The 27,786-nt window shown below is 26.5% G+C and overlaps 1 protein-coding gene across 2 annotated transcripts; it reads right to left on the bottom strand.

Moving 5' to 3' along the window:
• Positions 1 to 8,280: 8,280 nt before the first annotated feature.
• On the bottom strand, positions 8,281 to 21,574 carry LOC136981723 (heart- and neural crest derivatives-expressed protein 2-like). Of its 2 annotated transcripts, XM_067278071.1 has the most exons (3): positions 20,981 to 21,574; positions 13,790 to 13,888; positions 8,281 to 8,538 (listed from the first exon to the last, which is right to left on the bottom strand). In XM_067278071.1, exons 1-3 carry the CDS (start codon positions 21,524 to 21,526, stop codon positions 8,440 to 8,442), a joined length of 744 nt encoding a protein of 247 aa, XP_067134172.1. In that variant the 5' UTR covers positions 21,527 to 21,574; the 3' UTR covers positions 8,281 to 8,439. The 2 variants fall into 2 exon arrangements, with proteins under 2 accessions (XP_067134172.1, XP_067134173.1); XM_067278072.1 differs by lacking the exon at positions 13,790 to 13,888.
• Between the last annotated feature and the right edge of the window lie 6,212 nt (positions 21,575 to 27,786).

Here is a 27,786-nt window from a genome sequence, read left to right as displayed (position 1 = left end):
TAAAAATCCCAAATATCTCTAAAATATAATGTGGATTTATTAAGACGAGAAGAAGAATGATTTTAATATCTTTAACATAAAAAGTTAGTTATAAATATTTATATAAAGAATTTTAAAATATTTATAATTTTTTAAATCTTTATAATTCTGAAGGAAAAGATACTTTTAAATTACCAAAATCCTTCTCATCACTCATAATTCTACATTTAAGGTAAATCAACATCCTCTTGAGAGAGGCATTCTCGTTAATTCTATTTCTTATAATGATAAATTTAAGGCAAATTTTAGTAAAATTAAAGTAAATTTACACTCCTAAAATTAAGGAAAACGCTGTATAAAAATAATTCATAAATTCATAAACCTTCAAAGAAAAAGATGCGGATCTAATTAAGAAGAGAGAGAAAGATGCTCGCTACATCTAACATAAAAAAAACAGCATGTATAAAGATTTTAACAGCTTCTATAAGTAATTTTATTATAGAAAATTATTGAAAACATTTTGAAAATATTAATAAAATGTCTCCATATTTTTAAAATATTTTAATTTATTAAAAATCTCTCTCTGCTTCTCTCACTCTACATCACAAAATAAATAAAGCAATCTTATAAGAGAGAGTTTCATATTAATTCCACGTGTAAAGGTAGTAAATTCAATCGAAATTTTAGTAAAAACTTACCTCTAAAATCGAGAAATCCTCTGTATAAAAAACTACTAAAAACTGATGCGGATTTATCACAAGATGAACAGGAGAGAGATTAACAATAGCGTCAATAAATAAGCATTCTTTTAAGGGAAAGTTTCTTATTAAATCCACATGTAAAAGTAGTAAATTCAATTAAAATTTTAGTAAAAATTTACCTCTAAAATCGAGAAAACCTCTGTATAAAAACCATTAAAGAAACAGATGCGGATTTATCACAAGAAGAAGAAGAAGAGGAGGAGGAGAAGGAGGAGAGAGAGATGCTAACATTAAAAAGAAGCATCAATAAAGATTTTAACAGCTTCTATAACAAATTTCAAACTTTGAGAATAAATTATAAGTTAATCCAATAGGAAATATAACTAATTATAAATCAATGAAGAGTTGTTAATACCTGTTTTGTTTTGGTAACGATGCAAATTACGTTGAGTTACGCCCTCGTAAACGGGATCTCCATTGACCGGCAAATGGCCAAGCGCATCGTAACAACCACTTACTATAGATCATACTTACTTAATTGCATTTCCTTGTTATATTCCTCTTTGCGCTGATGGCATTTCTTCCAATGGGATTTTGATAACAGGTCTCAGTCATCAACCAGATAGTATGTAGTGCAGTAAGGATATTAAATTTGGTGCGATGCGATGAGAACCAGAAGCCCTGCCTGCTTAACGTTAAAGTTGTTAAAACGATGGAATTAGTAGAACTGGCCAGATGCTAGTAAGATAAAGTTTTCCTCACCACAACCTGGAATCACTGCTATCATCGAGATATTTACTATACCCCCGACTTTTTTAACTAAAGTATGAGAAATAATCTTTGTGGAAATTTTTATGTTGATACCTTTACTCAATTAGATTTCTTGCGCTTTTTTTTATTATGGTCGTTAAATTGTGTTACGTGTAACCTGAGAAAAAATTCTGGGTGTTTCTACCTTATTAATCTATATATCTGCTGTGTATCTCTGTGTTTTTACGTATCTGTTTTATATCTGTCTTTCTGTGCGTGTTACGTGTATATCTGTTATTGGTTTCTGTTACGTACCGCTGTATATGTGCGTATTTTCTGTCTATGTATATTGTTACGGTTCCATTATGCATCCTTATATATAGCACATTATATATATATGTATCTCTTACGTACCGCTATGTATACTGTTGCGCTTCTAATATGTATTCCTATAAACCTAGCTATTATGTATACGCCTCTATGTAACTTTATATGGCTATTCTTCTATTATGCATCCCTATATATATTACATGTACTGCCTTATTAACCTATATATATTATGTACACTTATCCTTATTATGTATATATATTGTTAGGCCTAACTTATATAACCGTATGTATTTAATTTATTATGCATCCGTAACAGTTACGTGTCTGTATGTCTGATTTGTACGTCTATATATCTGTTATGTAGGCTATCTCAGTTCATTTTTTATTAACCTTTGAATTTTATGTATCTCTACTTGTGGAGTTATGCACTTTTATGTTACTAAAGTCATTGGTAGGATCGATTATACAATTCGTAAGCTATATAAAATGCCGCATATGCCTTTTATATATGTACAAACAGTAAAATATAGTTATACAAGAGTGCCAGAAGGACATTTAGCCCGAGCCTCACATTTAAAAAGCCTCGTGTAGCAGTAGCAATTAATACAAAACAAGCAAACAGGTAGTTACTGTTACAGTTACAAAATTTTATATAGAATATATACATTGCTATATATTAGGCACTATATGTTATTTGCCACGAATTACTTGCCGTAAATTAGCTGTTGACTAATTTATAATTTTAATACTTTCCACAAATTACTTATTAAAGACTATTTCCAACGATTGTTTCTATAAATTATCGGCTATGAATTAGTTATTGTAGGTTACTTGCAATGAACTAGGCCTACATGTAATTACTGCAGACTACTCGAAATGAATTGGTTACTACAGACTATATGCTACAAATTGGACCCTATAAGCTGTTTTCGATCAATTATTTACTATATCTGCTTGCCAAGAATTACAGGCTACTTACAATTAGGCCTTAATTGCTTACTATGGGCTTCAGACTACTTGCAATGAATTGGTTCCTGTAAGTTACTTGCTATGAATTGATTACTATAGGCTACTTGCAATGAATTAGTTACTACATCTGCTATGAATTAGTAACGAAATCTTACTAAAGACCATAAATTAGTTACTATTGTAACCTGCTACACATGATTAAGAGGCCTATAGTAGTCTATAAAGAAGTCTAAACAAGCCAGTTACTACAGACTTGAATACTATAAACCACGTAGGTCTACTACAAATTAATTTCTGTAGACAATATACCATTGAATCACTTACCATGAACCACTTATCGCGCTCATTTAATCATTAATTAAGAACTGTTAAATCCAATCGAACTTAAACCAGTTTAAATCAATAGAAACCGCTTATAATTTTAAAATTTAAATTTAAAAATAAATATATATATTTTTTCTTAATTTAAAAAAAAAACATATTTCATGATTAATTAAAATGAATTACAAAATTAGACCGTTAACTCTTTGAATTACAGGATTGTTTTTATCGTGTCTTTGATTTCTAAGATGACAGATTGATTAGGAAAAAGAAGAAAATATGAAATTTTATCTACAGGAAGAGAGTTTCATCATCACTTCTAGTTAAGAAAGTGAAGAGGAAGTTACTCTCAATGCTACACTGATAATCGTGTAGAGGGGTGTATGAGAGAGTGATTTAGACACGAGGCCCTAAAGTACTACTCGGTAGAGGAGGGCCTCAAGAGGGCCTTTTCCACTAACAAATAATTATAAATTTAAAAGCGCAAGGCCCTCGGTTGTAGGCCTACAGCGTGAGGCGCTACAGTTATAAGTGCAGTTCTGGGGTTTACTTATAAAAATTTAAAAATTTCAAATATAAAATCGTCTTATTTATTAATTATACAATATAAATTAATAATAATAATAATAATAATAAAACTCAGGAAGTAGCGAGAACAGTACTTAACTTCACCCTTAATTTACTCAGTAAAAATGCATTTTATAATAAAATGTATAAATTAAACTTATAAAATACAATACGAATTTTTAAAATTTCAATAAATAAAAATTCTAAATCTGTAAATTTATTTTTAAAAAAGGGAAAGAAAATGGAACGTAGTAAGGCGTCAATCAAAAAATACATGACGCGTGATTTTTCCACCTCCTTACCTGTTTCCCGACTGACGTCACAGGTTATAGAAGTAGTAAAGAGCAAGTAGCGGTAGAGCCCCGCCTCTTCTATCAACAGTCTCCGCCCAAACGCTGGTATACTCTGTCTATTATTGATGAGTGTTGGTGGGCCGCTAAGGCGGTTCTTTACCAATGTCACCGTCTCCATAAATGTTATACTGTAAAAGTGCTTTACGACTGACAACACATAACGTTATTTAGATATAATATTACATTGTTCGCTCGGCATTTTTTTTTCTTCCTTCTTTCTTACATGAACAATATCTTAATTACTTCTTCTTCCGAATAATGTTCGTATTGTTTTGTGTGTGTGTGTGTGTGGGTTTTTTTAATTATTCTTTGCAGGTTTATTGTGCTCTTTATGCGATTTCTTTATCCGTTTATGTCTTAATTAAAGAATGGTGTTTCCTTCCTTGAGTTTGTGTGTTTTTGGATGATTTTTTAGATGAATTTTCCTACTAAATTTGATGAGAATTTGGTATTTTCTTTGTTTATTTACGGTTTTAAAAGGATTTTTAAATGTTAATTAGCTTCTGTACGTGATAAAAACGGCTATTTCTTTGATAATTTGTGTTTTTTGGATGATTTTTTTTAGATTAACTGCTATTTATCTGTTTTTTCTAGATGTATTTTTAGATTAACTTAACTTCTAAATCTGATTGTTTTTAAATTAAAATTTCCTTTATTCAGTTGTGTTTTTTTTTTTAAAAAAAGATTTTAAATTAATTTCAGCTTATAAATTTGATTTATAATCTAACAAAGACTAATATTTTATACTTGTTTATTTTTTTGTGTGTTTTTAGAAAGGCAGATTTTGTAGGTTAATTGTACTTTCACATCTAGGTTTACGTGTTATTTTTAGAAGTATTTTTTAAACTTTGTTTATTATATAATTTTAATGAGTTTTAAAAGGGTTTAACTTACTAAAAACGATCGTCTACGATAAAGATTTGCATCAACAGTAATGCATCTTATCATCAGTTAAATCAAAATAATGCATCTTATAATACACCATGACAAAATGTATGGATCTCTATCATAATTTGTATCAAAAAATATGGAATCTAAATATCAATTGCAACAGAAAAATTGAGTTAAGTATCTTAACTCACAATTACATTAAAATATGCACCCATTAATCAGTTACAATTTTAAAAAATTGGATTTTAATCATTAATTACGTCAGAAAACTTGGATCTTAATTACATTAAAAGTGAATTCTAAGCATTATCTTCATCAGAAAATATGTATCCTAAATATTAGAGCTCACAATTTTGGATGCAAATGATCGTTATTTGCAGTAAAAATCAATCCAAGTGATCCTGCATCAAAAACTAAGGCTTATAATCCTGTTCCTTGCATCAGAAACGTGCATAAATTGCATCAAAAGATAATGTTCCTTATCACCCTTCTTTGCATGCACTTTATCATTATTTGCATTGAAAATGGATCATAGTAATTTTTCACCAGAAACTAAGGATCTTAATCCTCGAAGATTCTTCAGATTTCAAGGATCTTAATCTTTGTTGCATCAGAAACACGCATAAACTGCTCCAAAAAGAGTAATGCACCTTATCACCACTTGCATCAAAAAAAAAAAAAAATACACTTTGCTAGTTTTTTTTATTCAATTCTTACCATCCGACTGCCCTACTCTTAAAAGAAACACAATAAAAAATAATATATATCTATATATAAACTTTAGTGCAACTAATAAAACGTTTAAGAGTGCAGGGAACCAAATAGGCAATATGTTCTAAAAAATCCCATAGCGAGAGAGACATATATTTGTATTTAGACCTACTTAAAAGTGCTACGGATAGGAAAGTGTAGCGTGTGATAACATTACACACGAAATAGAGGGAATTGTTTACATAGTAAAAGCCTCGGAATTTCTAGGTATAGAATTACACAAATCGACTCCCTTTACGCTTCTAGCCACCAACCAACCACCTCAGTTCTGGAATACTAAAAATTCTCCAGCTATAGAATCATGTTACAACAGTCATAGCATGGCAATGCCCGGGAATTTTTGTTTTTACTTTCTTTCTCTCGTTCTTACCCTTATTGTTGTCGGTTCTTTTTGGGGGGAGGATTTAGAAAGATTTTGACCGGACACCGCGACTTGATCCTCTTTCACACAAGCTTCTTTGTTCTGTTTCCACTAATTGAGAATGTAATTAACTTTGTGTAAGTTAAATGACAAATAAGTTTGTGTGCGTATGTGTTTCCCCCCCCCTCTTCTGTTCATTCGATCCTTGTCGCTGATAAAATTTATTGCATTTTAATAATAATATTTTTAAATATTAGTTTATAAAATTAAATTAAATTTTATTTTTTTATAACATTTTTATTTGTATTGTGAAGTCTTTAAAATATTTTATTATGATTAAATTTTATATCTTAAAGTTATTTTTTGGTTTAAAATTTAATTTATAAACTTGTTTTTATTCTAAAATTTAATTCGATGTTTTAATTACTTTAATGCTTTGTTTTTAACTTTAATTACGGTTTAATTTTGTTCAGTTTCATTTTTAATTCATTTACATTTTTAAATTTGTTCAATTACAAGTTTAATTAAGTTCGGTTTCATCGCTTTAATCTTAATTTCGTTCAATTTCGATCAATTTCATTTAAGTATCTTAATTATATTCAATTTCACTTTAATTTCATTCAGTTTCACTTTAATTAAGTTCGATTTTAATTTAGTAAAGTACATTAAACAATAAAGCGATATTTTTAATGAATTTTTTTTAGAGAAATAATTCTTTAAATTTATTTTTTTAAGTTAAAAAAATTAAAATAAAAAAAAATACATATCAATGCGTAAAGATTTATCGAAGGAAATAGATCGATGTCACGAAAACGTTTTTTAAATGTTCAAATATCATCACAGATGTTTTGCAATGTTGCCTTTTTTTTCTAATATATACTTTAGAGCAATGATTGATGTTAACTGTCTAAATGCTTTGATGGCGGAACTTTGTCAAATGACGTCAGTCTCTTAGTTAACGAGGACTTCTCACACACACGCACACACAGACACACATACACACCGCACAATTTTCCACCTACGCACATAATGTGTAACCTTACACTGAAATTTTGAAGCTAGAAATCATCTTAGACTTCATATAATATGGATGACAATCCTTGCTAAGGACTGATCTTTCGTCCTTCTGAAAAAAAATCGTGTGTTTTTTTTATTGTTTATCGGTGATAAGAATCACGTTTATCAACAACTTCTTACCACGTATAAAACCAAAATTTAACAATATTTACAAACATTTTCGCTTAAAGTAATTTTTTAAAAAAACCTCCGAGTTTTTTTAAGAATAAATTTTAAAAAATAAAAAAATTAATTACCTCCAAAGAAAAGTATTATTAATTACTTTAACATTATCTGATTAATTTAATTACTTAATTTATTTTTCAAGCTTAATGATAAAGTGTTTTTTGATAATTTATTACGGTTATTATTGTAATTTATTGAAGTGTTTTTATATGTAAAAAAAAAACATGATAAAATATCCTCAGCTGAAGGTTACTTGATAAAATATTCGTTAAATAAGGTAAAAAATAAATAATTAATTTTTTATGGCTTGAATATGTTCAATTAAAACTTTAATTTAGTTCAGTTTCATTCATTTCTGCCTTAATTTAGTTCAGTTTCAGTTTAATTCATTATTGTCTTAATTGTGTTCGATTTCATTTTTAATTTCGTTCAGTTTCAGCTTAAGCTGAAACTGAACGAAATTAAAAATGAAATCGAACACAATTAAGTTAACAACGATAAAACTGAAACTGAATGAAATTAAATCTATTGTCATCTTAATTTTGTTCAATTTCATTTTAATTCTTTGTTTTTTTATAGAGGCCTTGTTAAATTGGCCTTGTTAAATTGGCCTATTGCCTTGTTAAATGGCGTGATAATCTCTCATCTAGTCGAGGCTTTATTTATGTAAATATAAAATAAAAATAAAATAAATAATTTTTATGACTTTATAAAAATGATAAACATCAAAAACTCTTCAAATAAAAATTAAAGTTTATTGTAAAAGGATATTTTCGACAATAATACTGTATAGAGAAGAAATCACTAAACGTGATTATGTATTTTAATATAGATCTAATTAAAAACAGACAGATGAAATGTGCCTTGTTGTTGTTGTTGTTGTTTGAAATTTTTTTCATAGGAACCACATAAGTTTCCTTCATCACAGCGCCAAGTATAAGAATTACAAACGAATTATTCATATATCTGCTGTATATACACACACATTATATATATATGTATAGCTTATGTAAGACAAACCGCATTTATACAATATTTTTTGTTGTTTTTATCGCAATTTCCTTTCTCCTCACATCTTTATACACTTTTTGGAAATCAACCCGAGGCATTACAATAATAATTTAATTGAACACGAAAGAAAATGATGTGTATAAACGTTACAGATGTGGTATGCAATACGGGAGCACTTCAGAGCACTTTCTGTTCATGGATCGTGTTTCAGTTCCAATGCCCAGACGTGTTGTGGCCATCCAGTTCTTCCTTTCGATTTCTTTTCTGTTCCGTTACCTGTTATGAGGTTTGCCTAAATTAAAAAATAAAATAAAATAAATTTTTAAAAATTTTTGTATCTAATCTATACAATTTAGCATCTATAGAAAGGTTAGATTAATGTAAGAAAAATTGAATTAAACTGCCTTTAGATCTAAGCTAGATAGGATCAGATCTAATTTCATTCTGTTTGATCATAATAGGTGGAGTCAGTGGAGAGAGGGGGGATGAAGCATGCAGCTGTTTCTATCTAGGAAAAAGAAAAAGCCCTACTTTGTAAAACGTGTGTCTACTAGAATTATAAGTTATTGTAGAATGGTTACGAAAATTCTTTAAGAGTGAAAGATTAAACATTTCATGAGATGATTTATTGTTATTTTTAAAAGTAGAAAATAGTTTTATTTGGATTATCCCACAGTATATCATACAATCGATCCACCTCTTGTTTTCTTTTTATATAAAATGGTAAAGGAGAAAGAAAAAAAGTGATTTTTTGATGGCGGAAGACATCCAGACACATGGAAGTCCATCCTCATCTCGAGCATCAATAAGTCAGGAGGCAACATCCCGGTTGTCATAGCAACGGTTGGCATTGGTCCAATCTTGTGCTGTTTTTCTCTCAATAGGCAGTCAATTTGTCGGGCATTAGAGCACAGTACATTTTGCTAACAGCCTTCACTCTGGTTACCAAAGTTTATTTGTTTGGGTAGTTCTGTACTAGTTTGCTTATGCATCATTTCCGAATTTGCACCCATTTTTATAAATATTATTCTTAAAGAATCAATCATTTTACCTAACCAAAAATAGATATTATCCCTCACAAACGGAGTTTCCATCATTAAAATTTTGGTTCCATACAAGAAAATTACGTTATAGAGTAAATAAATGACGAATAAATCAATAGAAGGGAGGCAGCAAGCTTAGACAAACAGTAATGTTTTGTATTGTCATTCTATCCAAAGATTGGTATGGGATGTATGCGGCAGGTGCATAATATCTGTAGTACATTGGTGACTTTAACACTAAGGAATTTAATAAGGATTTTAATGAGGATTACCAAGAACAAGGCATGTGTTGCCTTGTTCTTTTGGTAATCCTCCATAACACAGAAAACCAAAATTTTTACATTATTAAATTGAAAAATGTAATATTTTAAGTTACAATTTTGATGAACCATATTATACAAGAAAGCATTTTAAACTTTCGTAACATTTGAACAAATGAATTTGTATAGAGGCAGGAGAACTACAAGAACAAAAGATAGCTTATAATTTGACAAATAATCTAAAAAATATTTTAAAAATTTAATTTTTAAGTACTAAAAGTCACATTCAATAAGCATACTGATCTGACTCTAAGGCCTGTTGTTATAGCCTTAAGTTAAGGCCTTTATACACCGTAAAAAAGAAATTCCCCAACAAAATTAAATAATAAAATTAACTTCTTTCAACAGTAATATCTATCAAAATAATTCAAAAATAATTTTAACTTCCATTACAAGCAATGGACGTGGGTAGAGGAAGAAGAGGAACTCATTGAAGATTATAGGCAATAAATAAAAATTAAGCATAGTTTTAAACTGTCCAGCATAATTTTTACAAGACAGAAAAATTACAGAATAATATTACAAGATCATAAACATCAATTGTCAGAAAAAAGTACAGGGAGCAGTAATTTCAGTTAACAAAACTTATAATGTCTTTGTAGGTTCGTTTGTAGATATATCTTTGATATAATTGACGTGAAACGAAGCAGATGTATCCCAATGGGATGAACTGTTTTTACTTGTTAGCGGTCAGGCAGTTTTGATAAATTGTCAAGTGCAAGAAATCTTCTAATTCGTTTCGGGAAATCCTTTATACTTAACTGTTTTTCTTCCCCTTCCTTCGTATTCTCCCTATCTATTAATATTGATCAATTTTTTTGAATGTATCTTTTGATAGATGTGTTTATTCTCATCTCAAAAACCGTAAGAATTTCTAGATAAAAATTCGAGTCGAATGAATAAAGATCTAAAATGAAACCAAAATTTATATCGCGTAAGGTTCTAGAATAAATTTAAAATTAGTTTAATGTAAAATTAAAGGTTCTAGAATAATAATCGAGTCATATCTTTGTAATTGTTTCTAGAATAAAATGTCCCAAAAACTATAGTTTGAGTTAAAATCTATTTCGAATCTGTAAATATTGCAGATAAATTTTATTTTAAAATCTATAACAGTTTTAGATAAAATTCATTCCACTTCTATAACTTCTAACTTAAATTTATTTTAACTCTTTAATACTTCTAGATAAAGTTATTTTATATGTAAAACAGAACTATGAAAATATCTTAAATTTATAACAGTTCTAGAATTAAATCTACAAGAAATTATTCTAACGGTTCCTATTTCAGTTTTATAAATGGTTCCGATTGAAATCTGTAGCGGTTGCACAAATCTATAAGACACAAGATCAAATGAATTTAAAATTTGAAATAGTTCTAGAATAAACTCTTCAATAAATAAGTAAAAATAACGGATTTAATAACTTTTCTAGTTAAAAATCCATTTCAAATTTTTAACGGTTCTAGAATGAAATGTAGAGTAAAAAATTCTATAAATAGTTTTGATTAAAAATCCATTTCAAATTTAAAATACTTCTAGAATGAAATCTACAATAAAAACTTAAAAATAACGGATTTTATAACGGTTTTGATAAAAAAAATCTATTTCAAATTTCAAATAATTGTAGAGTTAAATCTAGAATAAACGATTATTAATAACGGATTTTATAACGGTTCTACTTTAAAATACAGTTGAAAAATTTATCAGTTTTAGAATAAAACACGAAATTTAAACGATAATATAATAAAATTCAAATCAAATCAAAGCTAAACAAATTCTATAAGATTTTTAATATGTAAAAAAAATCTTAGATTAAAAAAAAATTAGAAGAAAATTCGAAAAAAGAAGAAATCACTGTCATAAATAGTGACTATCCCTATCACAATGTCCATTAATGATTATCTAGCAGAAGCTAGATGATTTGCAGAACCTTTTCCAAACGATGACTGCAAGCCTGATAAGAAGAAATGACGAATATATCCATTCACCTTTAACTTAATTTACACAAAAAATATATATATAGATACATGTGATAGCAACTCAAAATAATTTACGTTTGTTTAAAATGTATAGATAGAATTTATTATTTTTTGAATAAAATTGGGGGGAAATTGAGATGTTTTTACAGGCAAGAATTTATTTACAACAATAAAAAAAAATTTCCCTATCTGCCATCTTGATACTTTGTTCTCGTCTTTATATGGAAACTCGGTAATAGATTTCTATCAATGGTGGCGGTTTAAAAATCGTTTAAATTATAAAATTGTAGGAAAAATAATGTAAAATATTTTATTGTTTTGTAATTATTTTAATTTCCCCCCTCCCTGTATTATAGAATAATTTGTTGTGTGTGTTTCTTTAGACGAGTTATAGAGAAACTTCTTAAAAAGATGCTTCTTTTAAGAAATTTATTATAAAATAGTAAATTATTATGGATATTTTTAGATGAAAGGAATTAAATTGTTTATATTTTTATTATTTTTACGACACAAGAATGATCCTAATAACTTATTACACTCATTTTTATACCGTAACTTCTATAGAAAGTCGGCCATTTTGTTTAGATTTCAAAATTTAATGAAGATAAACGAATTCTAAAAAATTTAAAGTTTATTTTTAATTTGTTTTACATGAAATTCTTTGCATTTTAGATTTTTTTTTTTTTTTTTTTTTTTTTTTATGGCTTTGCACCTAAAAATCCACTCTGTTGCATCTCCTTACTTCAAATAATGGCATCTAACTTGGACTTTTATAACCATACAATTTAATTTTTTGCAAATTTTAAACAGAAAGTATACTGTCAAACGTTGCAATTCGATGAATATTAACACTTTAAAAATCGATAGTGTAATTATAATTTAGGGGGAAAGGATAAATACCTCGCCAACAGCTATCCATTACAATGTTTACCGCATCCTCATCAGGAGACAAATGGACTAATTATGAAGTTTTTAGTGGTTTACGCGGAACAGGCCATCAATCAGCCATTAATTTGAGTGGAAGAGAGAGGAGAAAGACATTGGACCAAACAGTCCCTACAGGCGACAATACAGACAGTAAATTCGTTACTTAATTCAATTTGGCCAACGTTTGGCCATCGTGCACCAGACCACGGCCTCAACTGATTCTCCCTAATTCAATTACCTAGCATATCATTTCTGTTATCGCATTGGAGGGAAAAGCTATTTTCTCTCTTCCAATAGGCTCTCATTTCTCTAAGCTTTGTAGTGTTATTCTTTTACTTTCTGAAGCACCTCTGCAACGATTCGCAGATGCAATATCTGGATATGGTAAAGATTTGTTGACTTTTAAGTAATTCGGATGTTTTTTCTTATCGTTATACTCTTACTATTTTCCATTTTTTCTATAAAAAAACACACAATAAAAAAAAAACATATATAAATCTACCGAGCGTGGTTCTCACTTAGTTTCAATCAGTAAAAATTCAGGAGTAACTATAAAAACTTCACGGGAGCCGAATTTATACATTTCTTTCTCCATTAGAAACGATGGTAATTGCATATTCTGTTGACTGCAATATCAAATTAAACATATTTAATATGCAAAAATCGTTCGTTGCCTAATTTTCCTAAACGTTAACGGCTTCGAATATTGGCTGTTTAAAAGAACTTACGATAATGTTTATGTTATAATTCTGTTACGATAAAAATATATCTATATACATTTATATATTAATTCTAGTGATAATATTCTACTGTTAAATATCACGAATTTTTATTTTATTTACTCAATTTTCCGCATTCCGCTACTTTATTTTACTCTCAATTTATCTTATCCTAAAACTTCACTTCATCCTGCATTATTCCAAATTTGTTTGTCCTGATAATTTATTCCAAATTTGATTATTCGGACATATTTTCTAATCAAAAACACAGTTTCTGTCCATTATAAACAAGCAATTTATCAATATATAGGCCTAAATTTAAAAAAAAATCGATTTTAAACTAATAAAAATCGAGTAAATCTACATCAAACATATTTTTTTAACTAAAAAAAAATACTAATTTCCAACTTCTAAAGGCCTATTTTAGGTTAAATCATTAAGAAAAAATGGGTTTAAAAAATGATATTTAATTATATAAATAATTAAAAAATAAAATAAGCTATCAAAGTGTTTGAAAGAGAATTTTTGTATCTAAAAAAGAAGAAAAGACCTACTTTTTTCATTGAGAAGTCGCCAGAATTATGTAGGCCTAAATAATTAGATGTGCTTGAAGAGTAATATTCGGACCGCCAAGTTCCGTCTCTCAGAGCATTCTGTAAAAATACAAGCCAACGCCAAAATATCAGAACAATTTAAAAATTCCTTTTTTTTTTAATTTGTTTTTTCTTTTTTTTTTTAAATTTTAATTTATAGAAAATTAAAATATGTTTAAATCTCAGCGCCAAGTATCGGAATTTCGAGCCATTATTAGCAGCTAAAATTTATATAAAAGTTATGCGCCAAGTAAGGAATCTTGAAAAAACCATTCTGATTTTAATTTTATATAAACATACGCCAAGTAGTAAATTAATCTGTAGCATTTAAAATATGTTTCAGATAAGCGCCAAGTATTAAATTTGAATTAAAACCATTCGATTTTTAATTCGGGACATTTAAAATAGGCTTTAAAACTCGGCGCCAAGTATAGAATTTCCAATAAAATCTTCTAACTTTAATTTACGACAGTTAAAATTTATTTAAAATTCAACGCCAAGTGTAAAAAAAAAAAAAAATTGAAAATTCTTACATTTTAACGGTTTTTCATTTTTAAAATTGGAATAATTGTTAATTTCCAACACAAGGAAAACACCGAAATGCACTCACTTTAATCATTTAGGCCTTAATTTTAACACTGGCTACGGACAAAATTATGCTAATTTTACTTAAATTATAGGGAAAAAACATTATATGATAAAGAAAATAGAAGGCCTATCATATATATTTAATAGATTATTATTAAAAATAATCATCTACTGCTTAAATATCTACGTACTAGTTAATTTTAAGCATTTTTAAACTTCTAAACAGTAATTTTCTTTCTAAAAAGTTAATTATTACATGTTTCTTGGTCTCTTATATAACCTTACAAGATCATACGACCTAAGTAAGAATTTTAAAAAATACATAACAAAATTTATTTGATATCCAAAACCATAATATAGATATCACGTTTCATAACACACACACATTGTATTAATTCTTTACTGATGAAGTATCTGCTATTTTTTTTTAAAGAAATAAAATACAAGATGAATGTGGAATGCTAAACACGCTTACAAACTTGAAAATTACTTCCAGATAATGCTACAAATCGATTAAGTTTAAGGAAGATCAAGATGCAAATGATCGATAAGTTGTATCAAAAATAGAAATTTATTCTAAATATTGATAATGATATTGATTTTTTAGGTTATTTTTTGAAATAAGAGGATATATATTAAGTTTTAAGTGGATAAAAGATTAATTTAAATGGACTAGAATTAATTTTTTAAATAGTTATAGGCTAGATACATAAGCTTAGTTCGTAAACCGGAGCTGTTATGTTACTGAAAGCAAACATAAATCATTAAAAAGAATCTTTTTTAACGTATCACTATCAAAATCGGGTAAGATTAACAGTTACAGAAGCAATATATTTATTGCTAATCATTTATGTAGTTTTAGAGCATATTTCTAAAACGGATAGGCTCTTTGCCAATGCTAAGATTCGTTTTAAAGGAAGAAATTTTAAAGTATTTTACTTAATAAACAATTATAATCACCTCCAGGCTTCGGGAAATTTTGTTTAGAATTGTATCTTTAGTTTAAACCGAAATTAATACTGAATTTAAACTCTAAAGTCACTAAAATTGTTCTTAGCAAGTTTTTCTATTATATGTAAATTATTTTAATTCAATAATTGAGTTAGTAAATCTTTGGCATATAAATAAAGTAGTCTATAAACTATCAAACAGTTCCAAGAAGAGAATAAAAATAAGATAATTTATTAAAAGTAAAATGATTTTTTTGAAAAGGTTAACTGATAAATTTCTTTTTATAGATTTAATTTATAGTAGGCCTTTAAAAAATACATATTCTAAGTATTTTCTGTTCTAGAATAAGCTCTTTTTTTAAGTATTTAAATCAATATTTTTATAATAATAGAATTTTTTTAAATTGAAGATTAAAAATATAAATTGTTTCCTTTCATTTATAGATAAAACACAACAATGAAATTTTCTAGAATAAATGAAATTGATTTGCTTTAAAATGAATCCCTTTCATTAATGAAACTTATTGATCTATTTCATTTGTTCTAGAAGTTTCATTGTTGATATAGATTAGTTTTAAAATGAATTCATTTCAAACAATGAAACGGATTAGTTTTAAAACTGATTTATTTCGACAATGAAACTTCTAGAATAAATGAAATAGATTGATTATTGAAAGGGATTTATTTTAAAACAAATCCATTTCATTTATTCTAGAAAATTTCGTCATTAGTTTAGGTTCTAGAATTTCAATTTTTCTAGAATTTATGACACTCGAAAAAAAAGTCAAAACAAACTCTTTCACACGTTAAAAAAGAAGCAGTTACACGACTATTTATACCTTTATCTTATACAATTTATATATAAATTTAAAATAAACAAAGTCTGGACTTGATACATTTACGAATCAAACAATAGATAAAAATCAGTCAAGCTTAAATATCGCCAAAAAACCCCTAAAAAAATAGATTATTTTAAGCTAGTGCCTCCATCTATTGAGTAAAATTCAAGATTTAATACCCAAAAAAACAAAATAGAGGTTTTTTAAGTGAAAAAAATAGGTTCAATTCCAATTTCTAACTTTGAATTTTAAAAAGTCTTCTATAAAAATAAACATATACAATGCAATTAACACGGCTTTCGCTTATTTTATGAATATATAAAAGTGTATAAATATACTAATTTTTTTGATTTTATGGCTGAAATTCTTGTATATACATAATAAATTGAAATTCGAAACCATAATGGATATATAAACATAAAATGTGTGATATATACCGAGATGAATCATCAATGCAGTTGCTTAAAATAATAATTCTGAAAGAAGAATTAAGTAAAATGTAAACAATAATTTAAAAAGAAATAAAAAATAAAAAAATATTCTATTTTCTGTACTCTTAACCAATGTTTTTATTCTTTGATTTTTTATAATTTTTTTAAGGGAAAACTTATATTTACAACGCTAAATTTATAGATTTTTTTCATGTTTATTTTAAATTTTATCGCTTCTAAAAATTCTAAATCGGTTCCTACGAGGTTTAAAATATATTTTTTAAGCTTTTATATTAAAAATAATATATATAAATCTAATTTTTTCTGTTTTATTTAAGATAAATGCACCATATTTAATATAATTTAGAATAAAATGCGTAAATTAGTTTTTAGAATTTTCATTTTTTTTTTATATGTTCGAATGGGAGATTTGCATTTATAAAGCCTTTTTTTTTAAATTTTATCGCTTCTAAAAATTTTAAATCGATTCCTAAATACGTTTTAAGAATTATATATAAACCAAAAACTATAAATATACATTTAAAAAAAGTCCATCTGTCTGATTCATATAAGACGAATGCATACACATTTCTTAATATGATTTACTTAAGATCTGGGATAAAATCCTAGGATTAGCCTTTACGAATAGATCCTATTGCCTAAGAAATATGATACGTCTTGTAAAAAATAAAGAAATAAAATAGAAAAATATAAGAAATTTCTGTCAGGAAAGATTGAATAGGCTTTCCATCATATCTTGAGTGGATGCGATACTACAGTAATTGCTGGGTTCGATTTCGAAAAAAAACAAAAAAAAATCACTAAAAAAAACCAATGTTATTGCCTTGATAAAATACTTTATAAAGATTATTATATCATACTTTATAGTAAATTAAATAAAATTTAACAATATAAATATATATGTTAAATTCTATAAATTTGAAAGATTAGATAGACGATATTTCCCCCCTTATTTTTCTAAAAGATTTCAAAAATTAAATAATCAAATATCTGTTATTGCTTTTAGAATAAAGAATTTATAGATATTGGCTCAGTAAACTTACATTTTTGCATATAAAATATATTAAAAATGCTCTTAAAATATAATAAAAAAATTGTAGATAAATTCCTTCTGTAAATAATTCTTATTGTTTTTTTTTTATAAATATATATTTAAAGAGTATTAAAAAAAGAAAGTTCTAGATTTATTTTAAAATTTGTAGAAAAATTCATATTTAAAATTGTATCAATTTCGTAATAATTAATGAAAATGATTACATTGTTACGTAACACATAAAAGATTCAATTACAATTGAAACTGATTAAATAGTAACAATAAATGCTGATAAATTCTAGAAAATATAAATAGAAATTGATAAAATTCTCTATAATTTATCTAGAATTTTTAATTTTTTTAAACATATATTTTCGTACATAGACAACGCTTTACGGCTTAGCTTACGGCAAATAAATAGTGTTAATGTTCTAGAAAGCTTCAAAATATTCAAATTAATTATTGAAAAAACATAGTTAAGAGGATAAAACACCAGAATTTCAATTATTAATTATTCTAGCACAATCGATCTAGAAATTTCGTTCTTATCGAAATTATTCTGTGTAGAATTTATCGTCACGTATTAACGAATTCTAGAAATTCTAGACTTTGATTAAAATTAAATTATTTTCGATTTGAAATAATTAAAATCTTCGAATAAAAAATTATAAATGTATAAGGCCGAAAATAGCATGAAAATTCCGGCCACATGCTGCATATTTCTATTTGTATAAACTAAGCGAATGATTTAGACTAAAGATATTATTTATTATTCGATAAACATCTATTAAAAATAATCTTTTCAATAATATTTATTTAAGAATTTTTATAATCTGTACTTATCCGTACTTAGTTCTAGAGAAATCGAAAAATAAAAGAAGAAAAAAATAGTTGCAATAAATGAAGTAGATCAAGGAATGTCGTCTAGAGTAAAATATATAAACATTAAACTAGATTTTTAAAAAAGGGGTCAAAGGATTATCGCTTATTGAATAACAAACCTCATCATTAGTTTCCTGTCAAAATTTTGGATAAAGTACACTTCCAAAGATAGAATTAGTACTAGGGTGTTGCTTGCTTACGTCACTTATTGTTTACAGTATTGCTTGGCCTATTGTTTTATACACTGTATAATACTACTACTACTATAGGGTAGTGTGTTGTCTATGGTTTGATTTAAGTAATAATACTAAAATACTTTAGTATTATTATATGTAATAATACTAAAGTATTTTAGTATTTAGTATTAGTATTATATACTAATATGTAATGTCTAATGAACTAATGTATAGAGTATAACAACCAATAAGACAAGAGATTACTTAGTAATTTTTTCGTATTACTGTAGAAGTGTATACTACTACTACTACTACTACTACTACTTATAATAATAATAATACTTGTAATTTAGTATTATTACCATGTTTTATAGTAGTAGTATCTATAGTAATACTGAAGAATTACCATAGACAGTAATCTCTTATCCTATTGGATATACATGCTTTAATATAAGCAGTATCATTATGTTATTGCTTTTACTATTGTTTATAAAAGTGCTTATACGGTATATAATATTACTTCTACAGTAATAAAACGTTTTATTAAATTATTACTATAGCAGTAGATAAACAGAAAATGGATATTGCCATTGAAGGAGGTCAAAAGAAGTTTTGTTATTGGAGAAGCTGTTAGTGTGGAGCGTAGCAATATGATTCCAATTAGGGTTCCGGACGGTTGAGGTCAATTTGACGGTTCCATCACCCCCTGAGTTTATAACAGGACAGCTATTGTTGAAGACTCAACAAGTGTCACACTATTTTTAGCTGTCCAAAATCAGTCAGTTGTGCAACAGGCTTGTGTAGAATGTGCTAATTCCTGTCTCCGTCAGCTTTCATTACTTGACACTTAGTCTCGGTGACAGATATGTTTAGGAGAAGGAAAAAAACCAAATCACAAGAAGCCGACTTCAAACTTCCGCCATCAAAATATTTTTTTTTAATTTTTTTTCTTTCTATGCTTTCTCTAGTTGCTCTTGTCTGTCACTTTTTGAAGACTCTTTTACAAAAAAAAAAAAAAAAAAAAAAAATTCATAAAAATACTGGGCTAATATGCTCGATTATGGACACATTTTTAAATTTTGGCTCCCTGATTCTGTAATTGTATTGCTTACAACGTTGCAAAAATGCTTAAATCATTTATTGTTTACAATATTGCCACTAGCACTGCTTATTGCTTAGAGAATTGTACTGAAATATTGCTTTATAACACTGCCTATTGGTTACAATATTTGTTATAGTATAGCTTACAATATTGCTTATTGCTTGGGATATTAGTTATACTAGTGTTTGTATCATTAAAACTACAATTGTATTTTTTTTTAAAACTAAATATTCAAGCCAAAAATATATATATTTCACACAGTTTTTTTAAATTAACAAGCATAAGTACTTGTATGTTGATAAGTTAATAAAGCTATCATCAATTTTCTTAAGAAAAGCCCCTCAGAAAAAACCTTAATTCCAACTCAAAATAAACTTTAATGATTCATAATTTAAAAAAATAGAATTAAATATGAAATTCAAGACTTAAAAAAGTCTTATGTAGGCCTTCATTTTCTTATTCTATCGGATCGAGCCTATATAAAGAGTAGCAAAGATAATAATAAATAAATCTGCTAAACACTCTTACACTCTTAAATATTTTTATTTTCAAGTTTTAAGAAGTCGTATCGTATTTCTACTTAGTAATTAATTTTAAAAGATTTTTCTTCTTTTATCGACCTAGTCAAAAATAGAATTCGGTTTCATTCAATGGACCTTTCTATAGCACTAAAGGATCATATGATATCGAAAGAAAAACAACAACAACGAAAAAATATATATTTTATTACGTTGCCGTTACTCCAAATTTAGATTTAATACTCCATAAGACTTAATAATCTTAACTAAAACTTAATAATTTATAGTTCTGCACGATAATACTAAAACAGTAGGCTACTGAACAAGACTAAGCGCTTTATAGTCCTGCACAGGACTTAATATATGAAGGGTCGACAATCCTGAGGAATTTCTGCTGTTCACAGCAAGCTAAAATGCTTTCAACTAAGACACTACTTCATACTCTTGTATAGGACTTGATACTCTCAACTAAGACCTTTAGTCCTTCATAAGAGAATACTCTCAAGTAAGATGGTACTTTTATAGTGTTAATATTTAGCCAATATTTAATGCTCTTAAAAATACTCCAAAAAAAAGCAAAAAAAGTAAACAAAACTCGACATTTGGACTTACAATTTCTTTTCTCCTCCTCTCTTCTCTAGACTCTAATTTTTTGGTGAGTTCCGCTTTGAAACCACCTTCCGGTGCTCTTCCCGGATCATCTTGAGCTAACAAGTCCATAAGATAAGCAATGTAACTAGTAGCGAGTCTCAATGTTTTAATTTTTGATAATTTCGTATCAGCTGGTACGTTTGGAATGCAATCTCTTAACTCTGCGAATGCATTGTTGATACTTAGTGTCCTCCTTCTTTCCTTCCTGTTTGCCGTCACTCTTCTCTTTACCACGCGCACTCCTTGATGCAACTGAGTCTCTTCCTGTACAATCATGCCATTCTGTGCCACGGTTAACTGATTGGGGCTCGAAACGTAACCGGGTGGCGGGCTGTAATCGGTGCTCGCCGGTGACATATTTGGGCTCGTGTTGTAACTCCAGGCTGACGGATAGTACGATTGCTCCGGTACGTTGGCTGATGATTCGTAACGAGTTTGATAGTATGGTGTATACACAGTGTCGGCAGAGGCGTAAGCCGGTTGACTATAACCGCCAACCAGACTCATGGCGCGCACAATAATGCTAACCAGAATCTGTCTGGTTTCTGTCGCGTTATAAGGTCTCTCACTGAACTATCAGCAAAATTAATGTCTCTTTTAAAGGGAGCCACCAACTGATGTTGCCAGCTGGTGATGGTTTTTTGCTCGATTCCAGTTCGCTGATTCAACTGTATCGCACGTCACTTATGCCATTTGGCTCCACCCTCTTGTCTCCAAACTCCTCCCCATCCGTCCCATGTTCGTCATTGTTCACAAGTCGGGTGTTTTTCAAAAAGACATCATCTCGATTGCTCTTAGTATCGGATTTTGACTCTTTTTTTTATTTTATTTGATTTTATTTTTTTATTATTTAAATATGTTGTACGAGTACATAAACACTTCTCATCCGACTACGAATTTATTCCGTATTTTCGTGTGTAAGATAAGTAAAATATTTTAATTTTACACCAGCTTACATAATAGTAGATAATGTAGGAATTAAGTATAAAATTAAGGTGTTTTTTTTACTTATAAATACTAAAATATTTGTAAATTTTTCGGGTTTTATCTTAAATTTATTTATTTTTTTCAGAACATTTTTTTGAATTTTATTGTGAGTTTTTACGGAGATTTTAGGGATTTTTTAAATAATTAATTAGACTTATTATTAGCTAGAAATTTCCAAAAAATCAATTTTTAATTAGAAATTATGTCTAAAATTCTATTTAAATTTCTCTTTAAATTTCCCAAAAATTTGTTTCTAGAAATTTTATGAAAATCCTAAAAATCCTGAATAGAATTTCTTAAAAATTCCTAATTTTAAATATAATTTACAGGAAATTTTTATCTATAAAATTTACAAAAATTCTAGTAATAAATTCTAAAAAAAATTCCCTAAAATTTGAAATTTTTTACATGAATTATTACTTGCAAATAGGCCTATTAGCGCGAAAAAAAATATATTTTGAAGTCGCAATTTATTTATTTAATTATAAAAATCTAACAGTAAAATAAAACATTTATTTTGTAGAAGTGAAGAAGAAGAAATTGTAGAAAAATCGATAAAAAATCCATATTTGTAAAACCTTTTCTTTACTCAAAGTACGTAACTGATCGTGTTAGAACTAAATTGATAAATTGTAAACTTGATAGGCAATAACAGCTTCAGAATAAATAAAAAAATTTTAAAAAAATTAAGGAATTTTGAAGGATTTTTAAACTTAATCAATTTCAAAAGAAAAATTCTAAAAGACTATATTTAAAATTAGAAAATTATATAAATTTTTACGAGTTTTTTACAATCAGGATGAATTGTTGGGAACAATAATAATCTTTGGTAATTTTGAAGAAAAATTTGGAGTTTGTAAATACCTATTTTGAGTATTTAGAAAGAATATATGAGTTAATAATAAATTTATATTTTCTATTTCAATTCCATCAGTTGATTCAGTTGATTTTACCGAATAATAAATTTATATTAATTTTTTAAATATTTTTATTTGTATATAACTATATAAAATTAATACATAAAAATGTAATTCACTCTAAAAAAGTAATTACAATAAAACCTGTCCAAAACAGAAACCTGCTTAATGCGGAAAGATATTTGGAACCGTCCGGTTTACACAGGTTTTACTGTATTATAGGCTATATTTAAAATATTAATAAATCCTGATTTTTTTAAGATAGAAATAATTTCCTGCAATTTTTAGTTTTCCTAAATGTTTTTTTAGAATTAAACATATTTTTATAATGTAATTAAATTTACAATATTTACAATTATACTAAAACGTTCTGTTAGATTACATTTACAAAAATTACAATTAAAAAAAATTTTCAAACTAAAAATGATGTCTATTTCAATTTTAAGATTTTTGATACACTTTATATATTTTATTACAATTATAATTTTTTTACATTAATTTTTTACAATTTTTACAATTTTTACATTTAATTTTTTACAATTTTTACAATTTTTACATTTAATTTTTTACAATTTTTACAATTTTTTACATTTAATTTTTTACAATTTTTACAATTTTTATAATTAATTTTTTACAATTTTTACAATTTTTTACATTTAATTTTTTACAATTTTTACAATTTTTTACATTTAATTTTTTACAATTTTTACAATTTTTATAATTAATTTTTTACAATTTTTACAATTTTTTACATTTAATTTTTTTACAATTTTTACAATTTTTATAATTAATTTTTTACAATTTTTACAATTTTTTACATTTAATTTTTTACAATTTTTACAATTTTTATAATTAATTTTTTACAATTTTTACAATTTTTTACATTTAATTTTTTTACAATTTTTACAATTTTTATAATTAATTTTTTACAATTTTTACAATTTTTTACATTTAATTTTTTACAATTTTTACAATTTTTATAATTAATTTTTTACAATTTTTACAATTTTTTACATTTAATTTTTTACAATTTTTACAATTTTTTACAATTTTTACAATTTTTTACAATTAATACTGCTCCAGGTTTTAAGGTTAAACTTTATATAACTTTAAAAAGCATCCAGTGCAATAAATAACAACATATTTAACTTTATATATATATATAGTTTTTAAAGTAATAAATAAATAAAACACAAATATAATTATATATATTTTTTTATATAATTAACAATGATATAATTTAATTTTATTTAAAAACAAACAAACAGAAAAAAAATTTATTGTTTTCAAAAAGTATCTAAATTATAATTAATTTGAATGAAATTTACTTACTTAATTAACTAAATTAAATATTTTAAGAATTAATTAATATAATTAAATTTTCTTTAGAGTTTTGTATATTAAGAATTTAATTAATTAAAATTTATTATTTGAATTTAAAGTTGAATTGTTATTAAAACTTGAAAATCTCTTTTATTTATTTCTATCTTAAAAATTTTTAATGGATAAAATAATTTAATTATAAAGATGAAAATTATATAAATAAATTCTTATTTTCTCTATTTAATCACCTTATGAGTTTAGACATTAAATCAATGTTTTTAGTTTTATTAAGACACTTTATTGGCATTTAAATAATGTTTATTGTCATATTTTGCTTATGATAATAATTATAATTTGATTCTTAAATTTTAAAATAAGTTTTTTGTTTTATATAATTTATTAAAAATGTAATTTTATAGATTTAATAGTTTTATGAAGTGATCAAAGGTGACTTATAACATTAAAAATGAAGTTGTTCATTGATAGTTTGTGTGTTACTGGGTGATAGCTTGTTCTTTCATTTATTAATATATATATTAAAAAATTATTTTATGGTACTTTTAACAGTACTATGAAGTATTTTGTAAAAAAAATAAATAAAATTTTTGAAAAAAATGCGTAAAATGTGGTCAATTTTTCCACATTTTTGGGTAAATTTTGCCCATTTTTTCATATTACTCTATAGTATCTTAGCATTCTTATGATTCATTCTACTTTATTAAGAAAATGAATAAAATGTAAATTTTTGCTCTATTCATAAAGTAGTTCATGAGATATTACAGTATAATATGAAAAAAAATGAAGAAAATTGTAAAATGAAAGTAAAATTTATACTCTGCAATTTATAAAAACTGCTAAAAATAAATTTTATTTATTTAATTTTTTTTACATTTTCCCCTATTACTTTATGAAAAAGTGAGTTAAACTTTGCTGTAAAAGTAAATTTTAAATACAATAAATAAGATAAAAATAAGTAAATTTATCCATAAAGGTAATATTTACTTACTTTTTTTACATTACTCCAAACTACTTTATGAGAAAAATTAAGTTAAAAATGAAGCATTTTATGGGAAAACGAGTGAAAATATATACTCAAGAATAGTTTTTAGAGTAAGTTTGACCCAAATTTTCACATTTAAAATAAGGAAAAACAACCAAAAATGTCAGAATAATTAAAGAAAACAATGCTTATCACACACGTAATTATCAAAAACATATCTGAATATATAATTACGGTTGCTTAAATAATTTAACAGGACTGTAGTTAGTTTCCAATTGAAAATACTCACCATATGGAAATGTTCATTGTTTACAACTGAAGCTTTCACATCTCATAAATCTGTCATTTGTATGGGGCTGTTTCAAGATGTTCACTGGATAAGTTCAACATCATCTTCCTGTTCTTTAGGAAAATCAAAAGAAAAAAAATTTTTAAAAATTCTATAATAATCAAAAATTAACGTTTTAACTTAAGATTAAAAAATAAACTGAAAAAAAATTATTTAAAAAATATTTTAGAAAATTAATATTTTCACAAATCATCAATACATTATCATATATTTTCCATAAATTCAAATTATTATTCGACGCTGGCTCCATCTGATGAGAAAATTATGAAAATTTTTAATTATAATTATTTTATTTATTTAATAATATATTTACATTTAATTAAATTTTAAAGGAAAAAAAAAACATTATTTAATTAGGAAAAAATTAGAGAATTATTTAATTTTCTCAGTTATAAAAGGAGAAATAAAAATTTTTATTTGTTAAACTTTATTCAAAGCGTCTGGTTTGTATCAAATATGATAAATTTTTTCATATTTTTCATAAAAATTGTTTAATTTAATTATTTTAAAAAACTTTTATAATTCTTATTTAAATATATACATTTATTTATTTTAAATACAATTATCATTATATATATATATTTTAAATATTTTATTTGTTTTTTAAGTGTTATTTAATAATTAAATTGGATTTTCATCATCAAGGATTACACTTAAATTTATCTTTTCTGCTCCCATTTATCTCGAAAATATCATTTGGAACACTTAAAAAAGCACTAATTTTGTTGTTTTCTGTTCAGATTTTATTTATTTTATATTATAAATCTCATTTTAAGTACACTTGGAACACCAAAAAGAGCACAATTTTGATAATCTACTCTCATATTACGGTCGAAACTCCATTAATGGTAACCTCTAAACGGCGGCCACTTTCGTAAATTTCCTCCAGTGTCCGTTATTCGGAGGTGTTTGACCGTAACTTACAGCAGTGGACACCCGTTAATTTCGGTCATTTATTCTTATAAATTCCACTTTATATACATTTAAAAAAAGAACACTAGGAGAATGGTCTTGTGTGTTTTATTTTATTTTATTTTAATTTTTTTAAATTATTACTCTTGATTTTATGGTAGTCATCAGCGGCGCCCACCCTGGAGGATGGCATCATTTTCGAGAAACCGATTAAACAGAACGTGACACAGCTTTAAGACAAAGGCAAACTTTGGATACGTGGTTCAAACGGCACCGGTGTGACCGGTTGGAGGAGGGGGTCCGTGCAAAAATCGCGTTGCACTACGGGATAGTTCCGTCTCTCTCTCTCTCTCTCTTTCACTTTTTAACTGACAGGATGGGATTACGTAGATCCTCCCTCCATTCCATCCGCCTTGTCATCAGTGCTGTGTGGGTGGCCCAATCTACCACCAGTTAGGCAATTTGACGTCTTACTACTAAATGAAGAAGGCTTTCGCCTTATAAAATAATTAAAAAAAATTTATTTTAATTGTTTAGAGATAAATAAGTATTGATACATTTAAAATTACTTTTTTAATGCTTTTTTTGTTGTTGTTGTTACTGATTTCAGGGATAAAATGTTTTTTTTTTTTTTCTCTTCCTTTCATTTGTAAAAGAATTCCATTGAATTTTATAAATTTTAATCGTTAAATCTAAAAAATTTCTCTTAAAACACCCTTAAATGTTTTCTAATAAGCGTTAGTTGATGCTAGAAATGATTTATTGCCTTAAAAAAATATCAACGCAGGAAGTTTTGTTTAGTTGAATCGCTTATCACTTAGATAAGCCTTTGATTCCTATCAGAACTATCTTTGGAGTTTCCTTAGATTTTTATCAAATGACAGGCCTCGAACAACCCTTTGATTCATATACCAACAGGCCCTGAATAATCCTTAGATTCCTGTTATCTATTACTATGACCTTTCGTATTCACAGGCCTTGGTAGGTTTTAGGTTAGAACAAGCTATGGACTATCTTAACTTATTGTAGTTACAGACCTTGAAGATTCCTACAAAATCCCAAATAAGCTTTGGATTCGTATACAGAAGGCCTTTGATAAGCCTTGGATTTCCATTACCTAAATAAACAAACAATCCTTTAAATAAACAGACCGTGGATTATTCTTAAATTTCTATGGTACGAATAGCCTTGGATTAGCCTAGGATCCTTACGATACGAAGAGGCCTTGAGTAAGTTTTGAATTCATAGAAAAGCCTTATAATTAATTAATCTAAGATTC

Source organism: Centruroides vittatus, unplaced genomic scaffold, assembly GCF_030686945.1.
Source record: "Centruroides vittatus isolate TY-2023 unplaced genomic scaffold, ASM3068694v2 contig_790, whole genome shotgun sequence".
NCBI lineage: Eukaryota > Metazoa > Arthropoda > Arachnida > Scorpiones > Buthidae > Centruroides > Centruroides vittatus.
Note: the sequence above shows the minus strand (reverse complement) of the source record. Positions and strands in the feature narration are given on the sequence as shown.